We start from the raw sequence: 24,776 nt of genomic DNA on the forward strand, positions 1-24,776 counted from the left end.
TATTCTGTGCACACAGTTTATGGAAGTTTTCATATTTTCACATTTAATATTTTTTCCCCATTCAGTTCTATCTGCCTCTAAAAACCATCTCGGGGCAATTGGGGAGAATCAATATTTTAAACAAGGAAATTACTACATTTCAGTCAGCTGAAGAGCGAAATAGCACTTTCCTTCCTTCCACTTTTCTTAAGACCACAAAACCACAGAGAAGTTGCATTTGATTAAAATATTAAATATGCATAAAGAACCCTTGGAGGATGTTATGTTGTTCCAATGCTCCTCTTCATCTTTTTTTTAGGTGTGTTTTCAGCTATTCTATTTACTCCAGTAGAGGTAAACAGATTGCTTTATAAATTTCATCTAAAATAATAAACTTATTTATAGAAGCTAATGTAACTGCACAGCTGTTCTGGGCAAACAGTGGCCTTTCCATTTCAGTGATAGTATAATGACTTCAATCACAAACAATTTTGCAAGAAAAAGAACAAAATATTATTGACTGCTCTAAAGATGCAACTAATAGTCCTTAGCAACACCCATTTTCCTAAGTAATAAAGTCACTTCTGTTCTTGCATGAGATATACTTTCACCTTTACTTAACAAAAAAAAAAAACATGTTAGCAAACCAGAATTTCAAAGTCTGAACTGACAGTCAGATGTTCTGGCTTGCTTCAAAGACCGCCTGTGCTAGCCTTAAAATAATAATAATAAAAAAAGTCTTTAATTCTAGATATTTGGGATAGTTTTCATTTGTGATATACAGACCACATAAAAGGGGTCTTTCTCAAAGGCAATAAATAATGTAATTACTGGTTGTTCGGTCTGAAATTGCCACTACAACCCAAGCATAAACATTTATTAACATATAATGCAAAATTAATAGCTAGTGACAAGGCATTTCAAAGAAAGAATATTCTACTTTGTAAAAGCAAAATTAAAGAGCTCTGCTACCATAATTTCTTTAACGACTATTCAGTTTTGTGACAAATTATCCACTGATACTGTCAAATGCCATTGCATTTTCTAATAAAAACTTCATTTTTCTTAGAATAAATTTTTTAAAAGCCTGAGATAAATTTAGTTTAGTTTTTATGTCCCTTCAGCCATCATTACATGACCAATTACAAAACAAATTTTACTGCTGGGGCAGGTCATGTTGATGAAAATAGATTAATATTAAAGCACATGGAAATTTGGAAGAGCAAGAAAATACTTCTTGGACTACCACCAAGGCAATTTGAAAGCACAAACATGAATATAATTTAATCATTTCCTTACAAGTAGGCTTGGCTACGGGGCTCCCAAAGTAATGATAAAAATGAAGTCACACAGAATGTATTTTAAGAGGACCTTTACTGAGATGGGGGAGGAGAAAGAACATGGTAGTTGAATATTTTTAACCAGCTTTCCACAGATGAGTCTAAAACAAGCTCTTACGATTCTTCCATGTCATAACCCACTACAGAGGTCAAAGGTTGAAGCTTTCCCAGAGGTTCACTGTGCATAAAAACCACTAAGTTCCCCAGATTTAGTTTATATGTAACAGCAAAAGTGCTGTGGCCATTTACATCCCATACAGTCCCATTAGTATTGAACAGGGCATAAGCAGGGCAGGCAAAACCATGAAATCACCACATTTTCAGTTAGTTTCTTTACTTGTGCCTGTAAAAGTTAGTGTTTCCTACACTCTTTAAAATGTGCTGTGAAAGGATGACAAAACAAATCCTTTACTGCAAACCTAGAAACATTTTGTCATAGTGTATTTTTTTCCAATGTATTGTTTTTTTCTAATTTTCTACGTTTCTCTAATGTATTAAAATGATTAAGTGTTACGAAGGGACTTGGGGGTGCTCACATTCTTTTTTTGTTTTGAGCAGAGGTCCAATGAATAATTATTTGAGATCATGAGCTTTGCAACCTGGACTGGAGGAGCAAGTTCAAAACCCTATGGCTAACCTGAGGGAATTCTGGGGACGTACAGTCAGTGGGAGCTTGGCCACTCTGCCGAAGCTGAAGCCTTTGGCTCTTACTCCAGGCATCTGACCTGTAGACTATTCCATGTCTATAATTTATCTTAAAACAACAGCAGGAACATTGGTAGGAGAGGGAGGGCTGTTGAATGAGTGTGCCGAACAGTCTAGGAAATTGTCATCCCAACTGCAGTTAGAACTCATTCTTCTAAAACTGTCTCTGATCAACTAATAAAATAATAAAATAAAAAACCCAAGCACTTTTGCTTGAACTTTTTGATACAGTTAAAAAACCCACACCACCACCACCAACAAAAAAAAGAAGCAATACATTGGAAATTGCCTTTTTGATTGTGCTGGTAGCTCCTTCTGGAACAAAGAGAAACTATTGAGTTTCATGAGACACTGTCATCATCATCAAACTCAATTTAAGGAGATTTTTCTGCCCCAAGCTGTTCATACAGCATTGGGGAAGAACAAAGGGACATTAATGGTGCCATTGCACATATCACACAGCCCAGCCAGGATCAGGGGAGAGTCAAGGACACAAGTCTCTTGCTCCACCAGCTGCCCCATCTCCAGCCACTCTCCGCCCACGACACTTGCTGTGGGCATGCAGGTGCTGCAGAAGCCATTGTCCAACACTGGAAGGTTAAAGTCTTCACAACACAATGCGAATGAGAATTTAGCTTCAGCTGGTTTTGTGAATATAGTTGGTAGCCATAAACCTATCCTTTTCACGCTCAGGTGATCTTTAACATTACCGTGCCCTACAAATATCCACAACTTGTTTGGCACACAGTGATGTTTCAAAAACAAGAACAGCATTGTAATTATGGTTTTGCTTTGTATATAAGTAGTAGTAACCACAAAATATATTTAAGGCTATTTGCTGTATATGCAATTCTATCTAGCATATAAACATCCCTCTCCTAAACAGAGCCTATTTTACCACGTTAGCTACCCTAGTGCTCCCGCAGCTTTTTGGAGCACACATCACCGTCTCCTCTCCTCATCGCTCCCTGCCTACATCAGTGCTCTCCTGTCTGTCAGTGCCTCACTCCTTCTCCTGCAACAAGTCTCCACCACAGACTTTAAACTTTCCAAGTAACAACAGACGTATAGAAGAGTCTCAGCATCAGCATATGCTAAATGTCCTCAGTTCCTCAGTAAAGTCACCCTACAGGAAGCAAATGCAAATTACTGCCTTCCATACATAAAGCACAGTCCTGGGGACCTTGTTATTAAATCATCAGCCTTCACCTTTCATTTTACCAGTTTCCAGTATTCAGATGTTGCCTGAAATAGACTATGTTACTATTTCGCCATGCTGCAATTTGTTACCTAGTATTTATTTCACTCCACTGATTGAGCAGTGACAAACAAATGAAAGCACCAGTTTTTAAGCAACAAGAAAGCAGTTCAATAATTACTGCAAAAGTTAACAACAGGGTCCCCATAATCCTTGCAAAAATCTGTTTTTTTTCATGACTCCTATTCACTCCCTAAAACAAGAGTTTCAAAGGGTCCTAAATGCTGTTTTCTCTGCCTTCCAAGGCTATAACTCTGCATCCTACTGATGCTCCAGTTTATCAGGAGATGATGCTAGCTATGGCTAGTATCTTATCTCTATAATCCCCCAGTGTTAGGCCAAGGCTAGAGTTGTGCTAAGGGTATGTAAAATTTGCTTTGCTGTGGAAAAAAAATACATGTCATTTGCAGAAAAGGCGGAATAACTGATATGGAATAATTACAGTTGCTTGTAGAAAACGTTTATTTTCCTGCAAAACAAATGAAGCAGAAGCAACAAAAATAATGGCCCCTTATTAGCCATCAGACTAAAAGTTGATTCATACACACATTAATCAAACATATACAATGATGAGGATGTCTGCTCAAAAAGCATGTACGGCCACTGAAATCAGCAGGAAGGGGTTTTGCTGATGATTTGGAGAGAGTGGAAGTAAAGCTGGTTTACCCTTTCTTCAACCCTTTCTACCCTCTTGGGGTATCCTTGTCTACACAGGAATACACAGCAATAGCCCTGGTGGGCCAGGTAGGAGGTTAGTGTCGCCCAGCACCTTCCCGTCAGCCTATTTAAATCAGCAGACACCTAGAGAAGGACATAGAAAGCAGAGCGATGCTTCCCCTAAACATTCTCCCAGGGTCCACACGTTTGTCCATAGACCTTCACCTGAGCACCGTCCCCAAGAAAGTCGGTTCAGTCAAAACTCTAGTGGCTACAGATGCTTTTGATGACTGAAGTCTTGCATACACCCAAGCCTCAGCAAAACCCTTTGAAACTACATGCTGTGGTAGGCCAGCACGACACTGAGAGCTCAAAGTACTCATCAGCTTTCTTCACAGCTCGTGGTCCTGTCCTGCTAGCCCTCCCGAGTAGCAGGAAACCTACAGCAGTCTCCTCAGGAGAAATTCACACTAGTGAACAGGGTTGCACAGAAAGAGCAGAGCCCCCTTGTCCCTTCCCTGCCCCCAGGCAGCATTGGTGCTGCACAGGCCACCTCCACCCAAAAGACAACCTCACCAAGCCCGCAGGAGCACTAGCACCAGCAACAGAAAAGTGTACCTCTCGTCCTCTGTTAAAGCTCCATTGAGCTTTTCTTTGCCTTTGTTTCAAAAATGTTCCCATCCTTACTTATTAAAGGAAACAGAAGTTCATCGTGTTTGCTGTTTAGAGAAATTGAAGTGTGAAAACTGCAAGATGTCATCGTTCTTTCTGGGACTTCTGTGCTGACATTTCACAAAGGTGTATTTTCATAATTTTTATTCCACCCACCCCTCGCATCATTCCCTAATGCTTTGAAAAATGCAAACAAAAACCAACGCACCATAAGCGATGGTAACATTTACTATTCACTTCTGCTTGATCTGGCAGATCTGACAACCAGAGAGCTTTTCAGATCTCTATGTTTTGTATTATGGCTAGGACTACGCTTCCTCACTATAGCATATGTGGTGTTTTTAATGTTAATTTTACAGTTCTTTCATTTCACTTTTTCAAACCACATCCATTTAAGCTTTTTAAGCACAGTTAAACATATAAATGTACTAATTGTTGTTATTACACCTATTCTCGAAGCGGGTAAGTGTACTGAATTACTACTTCAGACAGTAGGAGAGCCTATTCCAAAACTCCCAAGGTCCCCAGTACTTAGTGAGACCGGATTTTATAGTATACAATAAAATTGTTGTTATATACCTACAGCATTCCCTCATTCCCAGCACAGCTCCCTAATTACAGCATACAAGTCACAATATTGCATGAGACATGGCACATTTTGCCGTGACATCACAAGTTTGGCTTTCCCTGCTGACAGGCTACAGCCTCTAGGCAAGTTTCGTTAAAAAAATTGAAATGATAGGAAGAAAATAAAATAAATATCAGCAACTCTTTCTCAACTGCAATACCCATATGAGGAGTATCTAAATAAAGTCACGAGTATGTCTCATTCCCCTCCGCACACCACCTATGAAGAGGTTACAGATATTGCCCACTTTGCCAGCTGCAGAACACAGTTCACGAAAAATGCTCTAAAGCTCTTTAGCACCGCAAGCATAACTCTGTTTCTGGCATTTCCAGTTAGTCTTTACACAGTCTCTTCCTTAGATAAGAAGTTTATTCTTGCTCCTGTAAAAGTTCAGCCTGAGAAACACTGAGCAAGATCTTCAGCCTCAGGAAGGGGCAGGCACGTAGGGCTGAAAACACCCAGTTAGGCAAGCTGCTCCCTTCTGCCTTTATCTGTGAGCACAGGCATTTTGAAAGTGTGTATCTGCCCTAACACATCCTTCAAAGGAGAGCGGTATCTCACCACACCAAAAGCCAAGTGACGGAGACTGCTATACCCCTCAGAGATATCTATCGCTCCCCTCCTGTGGCAAGACACATGTGGATTGGTGATCAGCATCCTTAACACGAGCTTGCATGAAGCTCGAGACATGGCCGTGTACTCAGCCACACAAGCAATGCAGGGTGTTCCCCAGCTTCACAAATAGATTACTGCATACAGCTACAGGCTTGTTTACTTGACCGAGATCCATATTTAGACATGTATACAAGTGCACAATCCCAAGCTGTTTATTCAGACAAAACTCCCACTGAAGGCAGTGAATATATGTCTGCCTGTGCAGCTGAGGATTAAAAGCTTAAATCTTCCACAGCATCCATTTGTGCATTTCTAATAATCAAAGAAAAAAGAAAAGGAAAAAAAGAAAAGCAGGAAGAACGTGCCCATGTGACGGTGGACCACTCCAACACTTGGCTACTACATTTGGATTCAGACAGCGCATGTGCCCCTCTAACACTGCTGATACATGTCTTAAGGCTCAGCCCATCTATTTTGAATAAGAGTTTCTAAACCTCATTATTCTATACGCTGAGCAAATTTCCAGCTCTGTGACTTTGTAAGTCAAAACATTTTTTTAAAAATCTTTTAAAACTGCTCAGATGGTTTACACAGAAGGGACAAACACTTCTTTAAAAGAAACAGATTGTTGGGTCCTAAAATTTCTAACTGCTTCCATTTAGAGGGGAAATCTCTCTCTATTGACCGTGAACTGTGTTCTCTAAATGGCTAAGTGATGCTCAACACAACACCTTTTGTAATTCTTATGCTTATTCCTTAATCTTAGGGCCAATCCAGCATCAGTCTACTTCTACCAAGCAATTCATATATATATGGCTTATCCAGGACTCCAAACCCATCAGTGAGAAGCAAGCTTGGTACTGGCACGTAAAGTGGCTTTCTCCATCACCGGCAAAAACATGTTGAGGTGAACCTGGTTTATGTGGCACCCACGCTCCTAGAACTGTATGGTCAAGCCATACTAGGCACTCTGGCTTTGCATCCATCTGCCAAAAATGCAGTATATTTAATACACACACCCCAGAAATATTGGTATCCACAATACTATAAAATGGCCTGCTAGATGTCAGTAGTATCACCACTATATTACTTTGACAATTCTCCAAGCATTATATTAGTTAGACTGTAGTCATTAAAATGTTAATCCTAAGAATACAAGGCAATAAGCCACTTTTAAATGGCCAGAAAGGCTGCCTCATAACACACATTAACCAGTAAAAGTGTATTGTCCATTAAATTAACCAGATTAATAAGACAGTGTTGCAAGAAGTCACGTGTAGGCAGCATGAACTTTTTGATGTCAAAGTTACTATGACAACTGGATAACCTGGATTCACGGAAGAGATGATGGAACAAGACTATTTAAACAAAACCTCACACAGCTGTGGTGACTAAGTAAATTCTAATGTTTTCTCTTAAAATGATTTTCTGTTTCTTCACAGCAGATAGCATTTAACTGGAAGATCATACCAAATCTGAGAACTATAACACACATATCAGTAAAGTCTATTGAGTAAGTTTAGAAACACACCGCAGTGACTATTTTGTAATCTTTGCTCTTCAGCTTTTCAAAATCATGCCAGGAACGGGGTTGCCAAAGAACATGAGTAACAGTTTGAAAGCTGCATTTAAAAGGGAGTCCTAGAAAGTGTCATGTTAGACAACCGCCTTTCTGAAAATGATAAAGCTCTGTAATTACATGCAGTGTTATATGTATACATACATGTGCAAACACAAATATTTAAAAAATAATCAGTATAAATGCAGAGTGACATGGCACAAACTGCTACAAAATTCACTTCCAAAACATACATACAAATAATCCAGGCTAATAAATGCTAAACATTGATAAATACACTTGCTTCAACAGTAAAGCAGAATTAATGCATATTTTAACAGCAGACAATTGCAGGAACAACTTGTGTGGAAGCATTAAGAAAAAAAAAATCAGCAGAATGAAAAGACTATTTTCTTAAATACCTTGACTTGCTATTCTTGTCTTAAAATTAATACTTGGGATACCTGGAGCACATTTTGAAGGCAAACATAAGGACTTTTAACTGAGTGACTACTAACAATAACGAGAATTTCACAGTGCTCTGAAAATGTGCTCATTTATTGAAACACCGCCTGCGGTGCTGCCCCCCCCCCCCCCCCCAATTAACATCTATATTTGTTACAGAAATTAGTGCAACAGCAGCGCATATTTCAAAGGCACAGTCAATCCAAAGCCGTGCCTCCCGCTTATCTCGTCACGAGGCTGCGGCAGTCAACTTTATTGCCTTCAGACATGTCGGCATCGCCATACGCCCCCGCTGCCGGCACTGGCAGTTTCCCTGTGGAAGGGTGCTTCCATCGGCGTCACCACCGGGACGCCTCCTGCCACTGACATGGCTCAGCCGCACGTTTGCAGGACTGGCCTTTTAAAAAGTCAACCGTATAAACTGGGCAGTGACCAGATCAAGCCGCAGTTATACAAGAAGCAAGGAAATATTATGCAAGACCACAGGAAGTCAGAGGAGACAGCATTCTGGGCAGGCCTGGCGAGGAGTCTGTGTGAACTTCAGCTAACAAGCAAAGCTCGGTCATTGGCGCCAGATTCAGCAGAGAACATTCCCAGTGCTGCAAAGGATAACACTCCCCATGTTTTTGCCAGTGGGCCACATTCCAGGACGCCATGTACCTGATGAAATGCAGATAAACCTGGGTCTTATTTTTTGCCAACTCTTCACTTATTTTTAAAATTTGGAGCGTATTTTTGTACAACATTTGTTAGAAGTGGCAAACGGTTTGTTTTCATGGCTTTGCTAATAGACCACTTGTTCTTACGCTCCCTGTAATTTCAACTACAATAAGTGACCTATAAAGAATACGTTTGGCAGAAGCCTCATTTTTTCCACGCATCTTGCCCATCTCTACCTCAAGACACTGTGCTAATAGGATATGTGAGGGCTATGGATTCCTTTTCCCTTGGCATTTTGGAATGACCACTGCAAATGGACTTGGCGCAAAAAGATGACACCCACCTCGCACACAGCTATACTATTTTAATCTGCTTCCATGCAGAAAGTAATTGGGGTTTTTCGCATTTTTGAGAACTACCTCATCTAGGTCCTACTTGGAAAAGGCATCCATTAAAATGCAGCAAACTTTCTTTCTAAAATGGCTGAAGAAATTGGTCTCAATCTGGCAAACATTCATCATCTAGCAATACATGAGTTCAGAGAAGTTTTATGCCTTGTTCTAGGATTCACCTTTAAAACTTCAATGATAAAAGGTTGGAGGTGGGAATCCATTTTGAGGTTCACACACACACACACTGCCAAATAAGCAGCACAGCATGCAAAGTCTTACACAACACAAAACAATTACCAATTGTGATGAGTGTAGACAAAGCATTCTCAAGAGAATCTATTTTATGTTTGTAATCGCCCTCAAAAAGCACACAATAGCACTCTCCTTCCAGCAAATACATAATACAAACAAACCCCAAACAGTAGTACTGCCTTGACTGGGGGAAGTGATTCTGAGAAGTATCATAGATCTCCAGTAGATACCAATTACCAACAGCAATGAACCAATTTTAAAAGTTCTTATCATTACCATCACTTATGGGAACGACAAACATACACAACTCTTAACAAGAGATTCCCGTGTTCCCCACAGTTTGCACATGAAAAGGTTCCCATAACCTACCGCTTTTGCAAAAATAATTAAACAAGCACCGCAGCAGCACAGGAAAGTGAAAATGTTAGTGGTGACAATGCCTTCATTGTTACCACTGGTATAACAATGCCCCAAATTAATCATGAACCTGACAACCAACACCAAACGCACACACAGTTGGACCTTTCCAACCAAAATAGACCTTTCTACAGCCGGATCCAGAGTTATAGCTGTTCAGAAGTGCAGTTGTTTCTCCAGCTGAAGACAGCAAATCCTGTCCAGCAGAAAGAAGTCCAGCTGCACTTCTCAGGGCCTGAAGTCAAGCATACACGGGTGGTTTTAATGTGGCCAGTCTAAAACACCTCACAGTATCAAGTGTTAGTATTAATCACAGTTGCGTGGCAGTTTCTTCATCCAAAACCAGTAAGGTCTAAGAACACTGAAACACTCGGAAACACCCAGAGTAAGGAAAAACATTTTAGCTGTATCTATTTCTACCAAATAGCAAGGCAAATATCTCACAGTGAGTATTTAAAACACCACAACAGTTAACTAGCAAACCATGCTACGAAAGCAACAAGCTGTTGTGCGAGCAAGGCCACTAGCAAACCCATGTTTCTCCAGGCTCTGCAGACTCCTGTTGGACCCTGGTACCTGTGGCACAGCAAGCTACAAGCATGGAACTGGCTGGAGTTACTGCCTCTGCGGGGACACTTGTGACTTCTCCAGCCATTGGAAGGAAGTCTCTTGTCTCTACAGGGGAATGCGCTTGTGCTGCAGCCTTTCCCTGAAGTGATTACAACACTGTTTCTGAGCACCTATTCCCACGAATTCAATATCCTTGAGATCTTTACAGCTCTGTCAGGAATGGAGACAGAGACACACTGTAACACTGTAAGCCTTGATTCTTTAAGAAAACAAGCTAGAAGAGGATAGCTCTTCTCATCACTGTCTCATCTTCTATTAAAAAGTAAATTTTCTATTAAAATTTCTTTTGATGACTGCATTTCCCAGTAACTTACCCTGCCAAAATCCTTCTCCAAACTTCCCATATGCAATTCATATTCAGCTACTACAAACTAGCATATAGCTACCACCACAAGCAATAAAGCATTTAATTTCTCCAGGGTGGAGGGGGAGATGTTTTGACTCGCAATAGCTAGTGTATCTCTAGCTTGAGGCCTTCTCTTTATTTTCCTTCAGTACAGTAATTTCATATTCATACAGCTTCACTGTATGTCCTACAACAACTCCTGGTATGTGAGCAAACTTAGTACTTTCAAAACAGTGTACCGAAATAGATTCGCTCATCAAATATTTCCTTCTTACAGCTTTGTAAACCAGAACTGTCTTGCTACACAAGTAACAGCATAAGAACAGATACTTGCTCTGCTTTCCTCATACCTTACTGTTTGACCATCTCGTTTGCTTAATCCACCAGCTAACAGAAGTAGAAACCAAGTGGAATGATCATGAAATTCCCTTTTAAGAGGGGTAAAGGTTCACAATACACAAAGTTTGTATCATATTTTCCTCAAAGGTATTTTCACAAAGCAGTACCCAGAGGTCTCAGGCAGGAACTGAACCCCATTTTGACAGAACTTCTAGACACACTATCAGACTTCAAAGATTTTGGAGCTGGAGTTATTTTGGTACAAAAGCCAGAACACTTAATCTGTTAATTAAGGTACAAATGGAAACTAAAAAACCCAACCAACAGGAGCACATAGCTCAGTGTACAAATGGCTCAGTAGGCTCATTCCACAACTGTAACCTACTCAAAATGCAATAAAACAGGAAATCATTTTATGCTTGCACTGTACTCATCACATCGACTCCCTCTGAAGGAACGCTCTATAGTGACCTCATGTTGGCATGATTTCTTCTTAAAGGTTCTAACAGGTCAGGCTGCAGACACCCTTCCTCTTTCAGCTCCGTCTTTAGGCGGACCTCTGCTCCACATTAGCCATCACTGCACCTGAAATCCTTACTGTGAACCGCAATGCAGACTTTGCTCTCTGCTCATTTTATTCCCCAGCTCGGAAGAACACTGAAGAGTCACTACTTTCTGAATATGCATCATTTGCTGTCATCCACCTCCTTTGAAATAAATTTATAAAAAAAGTCAGAAAGCAATAGCGCTAGTCACTGTGGTTCATTGCTTCATGCCTGCCTTTAGAGAAGCTGGACTTTAGATACACCATGTTTATGGTGGTGTTTAGGTTTGGGGGATGGGGGATGTTGTCCTAAGATTTGGCAGACAAAGGGAAAGGAGCAGTGCTATACAGGTAACATGGCTTCTTACATTATCTTCTTCAGGGCCTGCTTATACAGTACGCAAAGCTGCCGCTAAAAGCCTGTATAAAACGTAGTCAATGTCTTTTCTTTACACTGCAAAACGTGCCTGTTCCATCTTCAGTCCTGCCCTGCCACCCATACACAGGAGAAGCCTTAACATGAATGAAGATCCACAGGCTTCAGTCTATGCGGTCTTATGCTAACCTCTAAAGCCATGTCAGATTAACCCTGTAATTCAGCGCTCCTTTCCTTCCTTAACAGCTCTCACTGCAAAGGAACGGAGAGAAAATGATTGCTGGCCGAAACCCTACTGAACTCCCCATCTACAGAAAAGACCAGATTTAGTGTGATGGTCAAACCCTCCTTTTCGTTCTTGTTGCCCCACGGGTTGCTCACTTGCCTGCTTCATGATGAAATCTGAAAGAATAAGGGGTTTTATGATCTCCCAGACAGTTTCAGGGTGTTGCAATCCCCTGCCACCACTCCCCCATCTCCTCAATTGCCTGGGGCCTCTAAATTGCACATGGATCTTATACAATACAAGGGCCAAATTCAAAGGTGAAGCAAATGAAGGTGTAGGTCACCTGCCAGCACATGGGCGTAACCTACATATTGAGGGATAATATGGAGCATTGCAGTAAAGAAAGCAATTAACCAGGCGATGTAAGAAAATCAAGAGATAACCAAACTCCTTCCATTTGACAGCCCCCTGTTTAAGCATTTTCAAGTTCAGTTTATCACAAGCTTCTTGCCAACATCACTACAGCACTGTGTTAAGCATAGAAAGTCCATACTTTTAAAAGTTTACAGTCTAAATAAGACACACAAAGGGTGGAAGGAAGGATATACTACCATCCCAGTTTTCCAGACCGGGGAGCGAGGATAATGGCAGAGCTCAGCTATTCCATCCAGGCTATGTTACCAGCCCAACGCCCCCAGTCCCCAGCAGGACAAAGAGCTGGGGCCGAGCAAGAAGTGCTTTCAGAGAGGGTGCAGAGGGGAAAGGTGACAGAAGAAGCAGCTGCAGAGGACAGAACCACTTGCTGAAGCTGCTCTTCAGCAGCCAGGTCAGCAACCAGACGCTGCTTTCACAGCCAGCTCTACTGAGAGCAGCGAACAAGCTCAAGAGACAGAATCCAAAACATGATTTTATTCAGCTTCACTGCACTTTGGCCCAGATCCCCATGCCAAAGAGGCTTTGTTCGGGCCAGGCGCATGGTTAACAAACAAAAGTAGTGTTGGGGGGTTAATTTTTCTTAAATGAGAAATAATAGGTGTTTCGAAACACCAGCATTAAGTTTCCCTCAAGATATCTGCACTTGCTTCTATTTCATTTTCAAGCCAGCACATGCCTAAGCAAACGGGATAGTCCCCTTTTGTGAATCACTGGGAACATAAAACCAAAAACATACATTTGCTGTTATATAAAAGCCAGTAGCAGCATTAAGACAACTCGAGCACAGAAAGGATGTTCCTATAAAAACGTCCCCCTGATTAGTAGCGGCAATAAACACATCCTTCAAATCATTTCCAGAGGGAAAACCAGGAACTGGAATTATTAACAGTAACTGATAATCTTAGAGCTGCGGCACATAAACAGCCTCCCTGCAGTTGAACCAAGATACATTCCATCAAATGAACAATCTTCCTCCAAATCACACGTGTAAAAGCGCTGCATTAAGCAATAAAGGGGGTCAGTCCCCCCCAGATGTCTTTTCTTAAAAATGTAAGTAATGCTATTTTGTTAAGACCAGGCATCATCATCTTGGCTAGAAGGGTATTGGTTTCCTCCACTGCAAGTGAAGGTCACCTATCTCATGTGCAAAATTTGGCAAATTCCAACTCTGCATTCCCCGATGTAAGAGACTCACCTTAAAGGACTACAGGTAACAGGTCGCCTGGGTCACTATGGAGATACACTGGAAGAAGTAAACCAAGAGCTACATTCATCATCAATTTCCTTTGTGAGGTTCCCCTTAAGGAGGGATGGGAAAACCCAGGGACAGCTAGAGCCAGTGGTAAGCAAAGCCCTGCTGCTCTGCCAAATACAGCTCTCTTCCCTCCTGGTGAGGCTAACTTGCAGAGGCCATTCCCAAAGGCTCTTCCCTTCAGAGAACTGGGCAAATGCAGCCTTTCCAGAAGAATCACCTGGCAAAAGTTCTACAGGAAAAATACCAGAAGTTTCTCCACCAATTTCCAATCTTCTCTCACAGGTTATGAAACACAATGGAGGCAACTGAATCCTTACAAAAAATCCTGGAGTGGAATACAGCTATAATTGGTCACTGGGTTTGTATTCCAGAGAAATACTGCCTAAGGAGTTGTGGCATGGTAAAGCCACTTAATGTTGAATTTCTTCTCACACATCTATGTATGATACTGCCATTCCATAAATCATTCAAAAAACATTTTTTTCTAGGCAAGCTTCATATTGGTTTTAAGTCAATAGTCTCCATAATTACCTAAGAGTCTGAAGATACTGTCATTGCCATCAGCTGATGAGTATATATTTCATAATAACAGCATATAAAAATCTAAAGGGGCACAACAGTGCATACAATCTCAGAAGATATTCCGGTATTTGCAACAAGTTTTGGATACAAATTGCATGACGGCTAAAAGTTTGGCACATTCCTAGCAACATTCCCCATTTACAGAGGGGGGGGGGAGGGGGGGAGGGTATGTGTGTTTGTTAATGTCACAAAGATCTTTGAAGTACTGTGACAACAAGTACCAAATAACACCAAGAATTTACTGGCAGAGAGGGTGATACAATTGTGAATGAATAGACAGGGCTCCAAGACCAACACCAGCCACGAGAATGTCCCAAATACAATGACTGAATAGGGTTGCTTTGTAGTTTATCATACAAATGCAAGTGTAAATGACAACTGTGATATCAAGAGTTTAAGTACCTTTTTATGGTAGTAAAGACCTTAGTTATGCTAATGACTGAAACAAAATAGAAGGAATGTTCTTTAAAGCACTTCCACTACCTTTATAAAAACTGCCTAATAACCATCCCCACTTCATAGGTCCTTCAGGTTATTACCTAAGCAAATATTTATCTTACAAGCACATGAATGTATCTTAAAGGAAAAATACTCTACAGTAACTTTTGAACACTATTAGATGACTTGCACCAAAATTTTCAGCTCTTAATGGATTTTTCCCATGCTAAGGTTTTAAAAAGTTCATAAGGCCTCTGACACTATAAATTACCAACCGCTTTCCCTTTTAAGAAAAGAAGAGCAATAGGGCACATTTTTTAGATTTCATGCAACTTATTCAGGCCCCTGGATTAGCTTCTTAAACTGAAGCCATTCGGCAAATCACCATCTGTGTATTAAATAATATATACTAAGGGGCTCAGAAGCTGACTATGTAAAATAAAATTTATGTACTTGGCCAAAGGTGGGTATCACCTGGGATCACTATATTTCAAGATATTATTATATCTGTTACTTAAAGCAAGAGCTTTCCTGGGAAAGGCAAACATTTCTATCTCTTGCCATATGCAGCCAGGTTTTCAAGAACGTGCCTCTGAAATTATCAGTCCTTTGAGAAGAACCAAGTTAGAAATTCTGCAACATGCTGTTCTCATCTCTTCCACATTTTTACTTTCTTGTTTGTCATATCAGGAGCCAGTGATGTGGGCCAGGGGGTAAGGAGAGCCTTTATTGCTATGTCTTCAATTACACTACTGTCTTTAAAAAGCTGTTCATATAACCAAAGCCAGAGAAGACCTTTGTCATCGCTGAGTCACACTTCCTGCCTAACCCAATCCAAAGACAACTAAATGTTTTCATCAGATCTCATAACTTGTTACAGCAATTGCAATTTTTGAAAGACTGGGACTGTTTTGATTTCAAGGCCTCAAGCGATGAGGGCTTCACCAGTAGTGTAAAAGGAATACTTAATATTTTGGTTTAACAGATAAACTTAAAAAGTCTTCCTGAAGGGAAGACAGGAACTTGACTGAGGTCAAGCCACCAAACCATGTTCATGTATGTTTCTTGTGGCTTTCAGTAAAACAAAGAAGATCTGGGGAAAAAAATACAACACAATTGAGTGAAACACCAGAAAAAGAAAGAAAAAAAAAAATCTTCACATTAAAAAGTGGCTAAAGATAACATAAGTCTCATTCAAATGAAATTTAAAACATCCTGTTTTAAATTAACAATGTAACGCAACACAGGAATTCAGAAAGTTTATTAAAATGAAGCCAAATCTAAAACACTTCACTCTCCAAATGTTTTGACAATTTCTCGATCCCATCCCTTCACTTTAGTCTAACGCTAGCTCATTTCCCTTGTGCTCTGGAAAATTATTTTCCAAGAAAATATTTATTTTCACAGAAAATATTCACTCCACCAACTTCATCTGCAGCTCTTCCAATGCTCAGTAACCTGTTGGTCAAAACTTGTACCTTATATCTTACCTTCGTTTGCCTAACTCTAACCAAATGTATTTTGATACATTAGATAACGAGTAGCAAATATTTCCAATAGATTAAGTTCACATTTCAGTAGTTCCAAACAGTTTCTAAAATGATCCTGGTAATCTTATTACACATACACCTTCAGACAGACTGCTTGCTATCAAGCGCCATAAGTTACACCCACATGATTCATCCATTAAGAGAGTTGCTCAGTTAAAAAACCAAACAAAAAAAAAAACCAACAAAAACCCCACCACACAACCCTCCCTATTTCCCTTCTAATTTTAGTCTCTCCTTAGACAACACAATTTCCTGAAACAAAAAGAAGGGGTCAGACTGCTCACACTCTTCTAGCTCCAAAACGTTATTTGTAAAAGTAGTTGAACGCACACAGTATTTCACATCTAAATATAAAGGGACGCTGTAGTGCTCCAGCTTTCTGTTCTGCCGGGGCTGCGGAGAAGGAGGTGAAAGCAACAAGGAATGAGTGATTTTTGGAGAAAAAAAATTGAGGCAGACAAGAAAGTGCACTGTAGGACTCGGCACTCATGGCTCTTCTGCAGGAAGAAAAAAAAAGAGTAGGGCAACCTACTAGAGCATGGGACCCAAAGACAGGTGCTCACCATCACCCCATGTCCCCCACCGCTACGGCTTCCAGGGACAGGCCCCATGCCAAAAGCAACAAAACAGCTAAGATATTAAACTGGTCGTGGACATGGCAGCATGGCAGGTGAGAAACGGCATCTCAGGGGATATATTGGTCACCAGTGCAACCCTCCCCACAGCAAGAAAGAGCTAACAGCCACACCAGCATGAGAACACCCAGCAGGAAGCCTTTTATTTAATTCAAAGAAACTTAAGGTAGGTTTGACAGCAGCCCAGAACAATAAGAAATAGCATCACCTGCCCACCACCTATTTCATAAATACATCCTTCATTTTACAGATCTGAAGGACTGAAGAAGATACTCGTGGGGGAATCATCGTTCTGTTAACCTCACCTTCATCTTGGTACACTGTAAAATGAACACTGCGATTATAGAGCAAATGGTGACCTAATCACCGCTACACCTAGTTGGGAAAAAATAGCTGAGGATACGTATTAGTTGCTGTGAGTTATATTAAGATCACAGCAGGGCAATAACTTTTAAGCTTACTGATGATGTACTAAAAAAACCAACCAAACAAATCCCAGCCAAATCCTGTAAACGGCCATAGCCCGGTTGTTCTCTCCATCACAATCCTGCTTTACAGCCCGTCTGCATTCTGGCCTGGGGTTTTCATTCACATAGGTCACAGCTGGGATTTAGGGACAGCCCTCAACAAGCAGGGGCTGGTGAGGTAGCCAGGCACGGGCAAGACACATTTGTAGAGATGCGTTTACTTCTCCTGTATCTTGTTGGAAACACCAATAAGTTGTTGAGATCTTTTTGGAAAACAGTCAGTTTGGTTCTACAAATAACAAATACTCAAGATTAAAACATAGGCTACTTAATGTTTGCTGAAAAGCAGATCACTATATGAATGCATACACAGCAGAATGATGAAGCATTTGTAACTTGGGGGATGGTTCAACATATTTGCATTGGGAATGAAAAACGCTAAGGAGCCATATTATCCTGGGTTTGTCCCACTTGAGAGCAGAAACAAATTAAGAAAGAAGTCCTTTTTTCCTCCTGCCCAGATGCACAGAACTTGTTCATAAAGCTGCAACAAGCCAGTATTAATCGCACACACAGGCTAACATAAAGCATTTGTAAAGTTTCTGAATTTTTCAGACAATCTTTTTGGAGGCAACACCCTAAACATTCCCCTAATCAAAGAGAACTGCTGATTCCACATATTCGCACATAGAGGAAGGGTCAAGACCAGGGTACCTCTTTGACTGAAGATCAGACATAAAAATTCAACTAAAGCAACTTTGCTTCTTGCCTGGCAAAACACTTGATGAGTTTCTATAGAATGGGATATTGAATATTTGCTGTCATGTAATGCAATAGACAGAGAAGTATCATGGATACCTTATCCAACTTCAAACTCTTTGTAATAATAGTCAGGTAAATTAAATTACAAGGCTAACTGTTTTAAGACCTAAATATGCCCATTTAATCAGAAGTTATTATGGTAGATTTTGTTCCAGCGAAATTTTCTAGGCCTAAATAAAGTCACAGAGAAAAGAACCAAAATCATAATTAGATTTGAGATCAAGAAGTAAAGAGCATAATTAAATGAGTTACTTTGGAACATTAGTTATTTATCAGCCAATTGGCCTACTCTACTTCCTTAATCTACTTCCCAAATGCAGACTAAAATACAGTTTCCCATTTTACATACTTCAGAAATAGTCTCCACGAAAAGTAGCCTTATAAATTTAAGAAAGCAGTTATTTTTTCTTCTATAAGCATTCAAGGTTTTATCCTCAGCAGATAACTACTTTATGATATTGTGTTTTAAGTAAATGAAGCACCAGAATGATAAATGAGAAAAAAATTGCCAGCTGCATAATAACCATACTTGCACTTTCGCTTAATTTAAGAGAAGGGTTCTGTCAACCTTGTACCAGCTACTAGGAGTAAAAGTATTTATAACCACTAATGTATACATGACACTATGAATATTGGAGTAATTAACAGAATAGCATTTCACAAATAGCTTTAGAGTAATAAAACCATTCCATATATCCAAATTATTTTTAAATACAACCTGCCTTTGTACTGCTCATTTCCTTATGTTAATGTTTATCCTAATTCTCAGTTTTATAAAGGTTATCCATTATGAAAAATAATAGCAAAAACATTCAATACTTGAAGAGTTCTGTCCTCACCATGCCTAACAGCAGCTCCTACTTGGAACCTGAAAACAAGAATACTTAATATTTATGAATCCACCACAATAAAAAACATTATAGACAGGCAGAGAGACCCATTTTTGATACTCATGATGGGACTCCTAAATTAGCAGCATAATACCAAAACTCCTATTAGCAGAGTACCTCCAATATGTTAGATGTTCCCAATGACCCACACAGGATAAATATGACAGAAGATGACTGACATCAGAAGGTGAAGCGAAAAGGACATGTCACAGAAAGGTGCTGTATACTAAGGGCTGTTAAATTTTTAACTTGCTCTTGGGCTAAGTGCTAAACACGAGCAGAGCCAGCCCTTGCGGCACCCCTGCAAAGCACAAATCCTTGGAAGCCCAGGTAACTTTGGGAGGACGGGACACACCAGGAAGCACTTGCATTGCACACCGCTCCCACAGCGAAAGCCATTCAGCCCTCATCAAGCTCAAACACTTGGGCTGTAGAGAGGTGAAGCCACAGTAGTCGAGCAGAAGTCAAGCTTTCCCAAGTAGGTCAGAACACCAAGTCAGAGCTCAGCCCAACGTCTGCTACCTGCCATTCCAGGCAAAGGGAGACATCAAGGCACGCGTGCAGCCTGTCATTCCTCATTCATCTGCCCTTGGGCCACCCTCCAGTAGAAAAGCCCTTTCCACACCTGTATAAGTACAGAAAGGGCAGTGAATGCAGAAACCAGAAGGGGCAAAACCAAAGTACGATGAGTACGAGTGGCCAGAGTCATTCAAGAAGACCTGCAAGCTATGAAGTGCCTGCATTTTTGGTGCTGAAATGTAAGTCCAAGCTGCTTAATGTTAATGTACCATAAACATGTGCTAAACAGCAAATTTTGACAAATGGTTCATCGTGAATTCAGATTACATTTCCTTTTGATAACTCCAAATAAGAAAAATTGATGTCAACATAGACGCAAACAGGAGTAAATTAAATACATGGGCTATGCGTGGGGGAGATGTTGAGCGGTAACAAAATTTGAACAATTTTTTTATGAAGTCAAGTAACCTATGCAATAGTCTGCAAAGGAAAGTGTTCAAAGCTCCATCAGCTGAAGTGCACAAAGTGAGGTTTACAAGAATGTAAGAAACAACCTGTGTTGGCAAGTGGATGGACAAGATCGTCTAATTCACCACTGTCACAGAGTAACAGGCAAAAGGCAGTACACCTGACAATAGTGACATGCCTTAAAACAGAAAGCATACTGGGTAGAACAAAACTGAGACTGTACATTTCCTGAAATCTGCAGTTTAACACCTTGGCAGATACAAATGCTCACGTTTCCCGGCATCTTAATTATATCCATTAAGAGCGAGCAACTACCTGAGCTCTGGAGAGCAGTGCCATCAAGACCGTTTCCTCATCCTGAAGAGGAGCGGCCAAGAGTGACCTCAGCTTGGTAGAATCACTCTCCTGAAGTAGAGGTCAGTGAAAACTGAGGCACAAAGTGTCTCATTAGAGGGGCTCAACATCCAATAAAGCCCACAGTGAAAGGGTAATTGAAAGCAGTCAGTTACCTAGTCAATAACTGGGAGGAAACCCATTTGTTTACTACCTGGACCAGAAGAAGTTAAACAGATTTATATAATGTTACATCTTTAGGGTCACAAAACAGTACTGTATAATTACACAGAGCTGCAAAATTGGTTTATTTTTCATACAACTGGAAAACAAACACAAAAATCCCCAAACAACACAATTGAAAAGGTGAAGCCAAATGATGCATCCTACTCAGTGGTACCCGATTTATCCTGAGCCTGGTTTCAAACCTTACTCAAACATACACTGTTGTCCATCCAGAACAGTCCATTTAACACAACATGCATTCCTAATAAAATAACTGTGTCCCTCAAATAATTAAAAAACACATGATGACTAAATAATTATAAAACACACCAAAATATTCTACAAGACTGCCCTGATTAAATTGGGACCTATCTACTAATTGTCATTATACTGCACAATGACCACAGATATTTTTTCCTTAGCTTTTATTATTTTGCTAAAATGTTTTTTTATCCTTTTACTCCTCCTTTCCCCAGCTTCTAATTACTGGCATTCCAGGAAACATCAGACTTCATATTTAAGACTGTGTAGATAATAATTATTTTTTTTAATTAAGTTAAAATAATAATCATATAGATCTCAACTCAGAATCTTGGACTAACTTTAAATGCGGGAGATCAGCCTACTGAGAGTGTTAGAACATGTGTTCCAAAGGAAGCAACTGCATTTTTCTATTGACAGACACAGCTTTAAACGAGAACCTGAGGATGCTCTACAACTTTAAATGGACCATTAAAAGAATCAAAGATTATCTTCCATAGAGCATCTGTTTAACAGTAAGAGAACTACTCCTCTAAACATATGTTCCAGAGCTGCCTACAAATCTCATAGACCAGATTACCCCCCCCACCTTTTCTCCCTGAAATTGATTTTTAAATGCTATTAGCAAGTCAGGTTAGAGTTCCTAGCTACATATCTGGATAGAGATCAACCAAATAATACAACTGTTGAACTCCAAGCAATAAATCTATTCTATAATAGTATTGGAAAATTTTATTTAAAAATCTTGCTTCAGTAGGCTACATAGGGTATGTCCCCAGTAGGGACATACATACGTGCACAGAGAGAGAGGCACAAGCAAGCTACCTTAAATCCTTCATCTGACACTTTCCCAGTTCTTCCACAAACATTAATTTACACAACCACCCCACGAACCAGATAACAATTAGCCTACTTCTGAAAGAGACAGAAAATTGTCACTGGAATATCACTAGATTTATGTAAAATCAGTGACAGCGTCGGGATTAGCGTTCAAACTTTAGTCCTGTGAAGTTTCCATGTTGTATCTGAAGAGTATTTACACAAAGCACTTCAGCATGCTGTCCTGCAAGATTAGACAGTGCTCAATCCCTCACTGTGTTTGAAAATAAGAGGTTAAAACTGAAGAGGTTAAGGGTGCCTCGTTAAAAAGAGATGATACAATGAACGCAGTGTATCTTCAATAGGTACACTATTTCATTCTTCTCATTCCTATGAACTGCTATAACACATTTTTATAACTACATCGTACTGCACTATAATTTTTTACTCTCTTGCCCAACACAAGATGACACAAAACATACCCATATTTTATACCCTGCACAGAAGACTGATACCTAGAACAAAATACACTTGAGGCAACTGTGTAACCTTAATATATTAGTGTTTGATAAACTGAGGCTAGTTACGTGGAAAATGTATAGTTTATACTACTACAATACTTCCCCTATTACATTGTCACAGGGTGACTCAATAAAAAAAGGAGCTCTTATACAAACCAAAACCCAGTGTTTAAAGTTTAGCGCATCATCAACTGGAAAGTACACATGACAAATAACAAGATAAAATTCTTAGTCTGTAAATCACATCATTTATGAACACAATCTAGAGTCAGAACAGCAACCTGAGCCAATAATAGACTCAGCCTTGTAACCGTCTGCTCTACAAAACAGACTGAATAAATACCCTGTTATGAAACTTTGTGGACCTTCATTCACTTGCTTAGCCTTCACCGTGTCAGCACCCTCACTCATCCACGGGATTTGTTCATAGGCTTGCAGCCACGGCTAGGCTCTTCTTAATCTCTACCTGTAACTTCTGCGTTAGGGATCATGAGTTTTATTGTGACCTTCAAGAACCCAACGGGAAAATATACTCTTTGGTGCAGCTACAACAAACCAGTAAGTTACTTTTATTCCCTTTGCAAGGTTCGTTATGGCAACATGGAAACGTCCGGCTTTACGTCCTCCGCAAACAGCAGCGCCCGGCGAGGCGCTCCTCGAGCTCGCGGCCCTCGAGGAAAACTCGCGGCCAGGTGAGGAACTTCGCGAACCACACGAGATGCGAGTCCCCCCGTAAGGCGGCCAGCTCCTTGGGCTGGAGCGCGGATGGGTCGACACCCCGTAGTTTTACACAGTTCGTAAGCGTTTGCGCAGCCTGTCGCTTACATCCACGCGACTTGAATCGTGAAACCCTTTTTGCTAAGGGTGCTACCTTTAAAACACCCATCCTCAACTGAAAAATAACTTCTTCATAACTACGCGCTAGCGGATGCTAAGTGAATAAACCCTGCCACAACGTGCATTAAAGTCATCCCGCGGGAGTGGCGGACCCGCACCGGCAGGCTGGCCGGGGGGACCGGCCGCCCGCGCCCGCCAGGTGCACCTGCCCGCCGGCCCGTAGGCCCCCGCCGGCCACAGCCGGGGCCGAGCGGCCGCCTGCCCTCCGGGTGGCGGCGGCCGCCCGGGACGCGTCGCCGGGGCCGGGGTGGCTTCCCGCGGCGGCCGCGGCTCCCAGGGCGCTGCTCGCCACCCGGCGGGGGCAGCTCCCCGGGCAGGCGCTCCCGGCTCGGCGCGGACGGGCGCCGCTCTTCCCACGGCGGGGGAAGCCGGCGCTGCCCCCCCCCCCCCCCCCGGGGCTGGGCGAACTAACTCCCGCCGCAGCCGCTGTGGGTCCCTGCAAAGGCCCCGGAACCCTCGCAAAGGAGCCGCAGCGGCGGGAGGCGAGGCCGCGCCGTCCCGCCAGCAGTGCCACCCTGGGCCCCTGCCCGCGGGGAGTCCCGTCGCGGCCCCACGCGGGACGGCGCTGCCTCGGGGGAAGCCGGAGGAGCAAGGACGAAGCGGCCCGAGCAGCCCGGAGTCTCGCCCGCGGCCCCCCTCACCTTTTCTTCTCCTTGTCAGCTGTCATCGCGGCGGCAGCTACCGGCTCCTGCGCCGCCTCTCGGGCCGGGGCGGGCTCAGCACCTGCCCGGCGGGACGCGGGAGCTCCGCGGGCGGCGGCGGCGGCGGCGGGCGGGCGGGCGGGCGGGCGGCCGGGGTCCGGTTCGGCCAGGTCGCCCCCGAGGCGGGCGTACAGTCTCAGGACACTGCCGAGGATTGTACGGCCCGCCCGGGGGAGAAGGCGGCGGCGGCGGCTGCGGGGCAGGAGCGGCGCGGCGGCGGGCTGTGCGGCTGGGCACCGCCCGCAGAAAGTTCTCACTTTAAACCTCGGGCCGCCGCCGGCCGCGGGGGCAGGGCCGGCCCTCCGCCCCGGCCCCGGCCCCGGCCCGGCCCGGCCCCGCGCCGCCGCCGCGCCCGCCAATGGGGGGCCGGCGGGGCGCCCCCGCCGCGCCCCGGCCTCCCCGCCCCCGGCACCGGCCCGGCCGGCGGAGCCGCGGGGGGTCGGCGGCGCCGCCCCCGCCCCGCTGGGCACCGCGCCGGCTGCGGAGGGGGCAGCCGCCCGCGGGCACCGGGACGGCTTTCCCCCCGCCACCGTTTTATCTCTTTTCGGTGGTTTAACTTACTCCATTTCTTTCTCCCCCCCCCCCCCCCCCACCCCCCCCGAGGCGTTTCGCCCCGGTAGCTCCTAGCGCGCCCCGCCGGTGCGGTCGCAGGGGCGGGGGGGCGGCGCGGCACCTGCCCCGCAGCAGCCGCGGTGGCCCCGGCGCCCCTCCGGCACAGGTCCCTGCTTAGCAAGCGGGGGAGCGGCCCTGCCTTCGCCCCTTGGGGCGCCCCGTTCGGCCCGAAGCAGGGGGCTGTTTCAAAAACGAAGTTAAAAATAAAAGTGCGACCGGCACTCGCAAGGAACGACGGCGCGAGCTTTGGGCCGATGCGCTGGAGCTCCCCGCCACGTGCGGGATCA

General features: G+C 42.8%; 1 protein-coding gene across 1 annotated transcript in view; it reads right to left on the reverse strand.

Annotated features, from left to right (window-relative positions):
* Positions 1-24,196, reverse strand: part of EPAS1 (endothelial PAS domain protein 1) — a 79,876-nt gene extending 55,680 nt beyond the window's left edge. Inside the window, exon 1 of the mRNA XM_049833461.1 lies at positions 23,818-24,196. Coding sequence (XP_049689418.1) covers positions 23,818-23,843 — 26 coding nt within the window. The 5' untranslated portion in view covers positions 23,844-24,196. The remainder of the gene's footprint in view (positions 1-23,817) is intronic.
* Positions 24,197-24,776: the final 580 nt, after the last annotated feature.

This window comes from Accipiter gentilis, chromosome 30 (assembly GCF_929443795.1).
Source record: "Accipiter gentilis chromosome 30, bAccGen1.1, whole genome shotgun sequence".
NCBI classification, from domain to species: Eukaryota; Metazoa; Chordata; class Aves; order Accipitriformes; family Accipitridae; genus Astur; species Astur gentilis.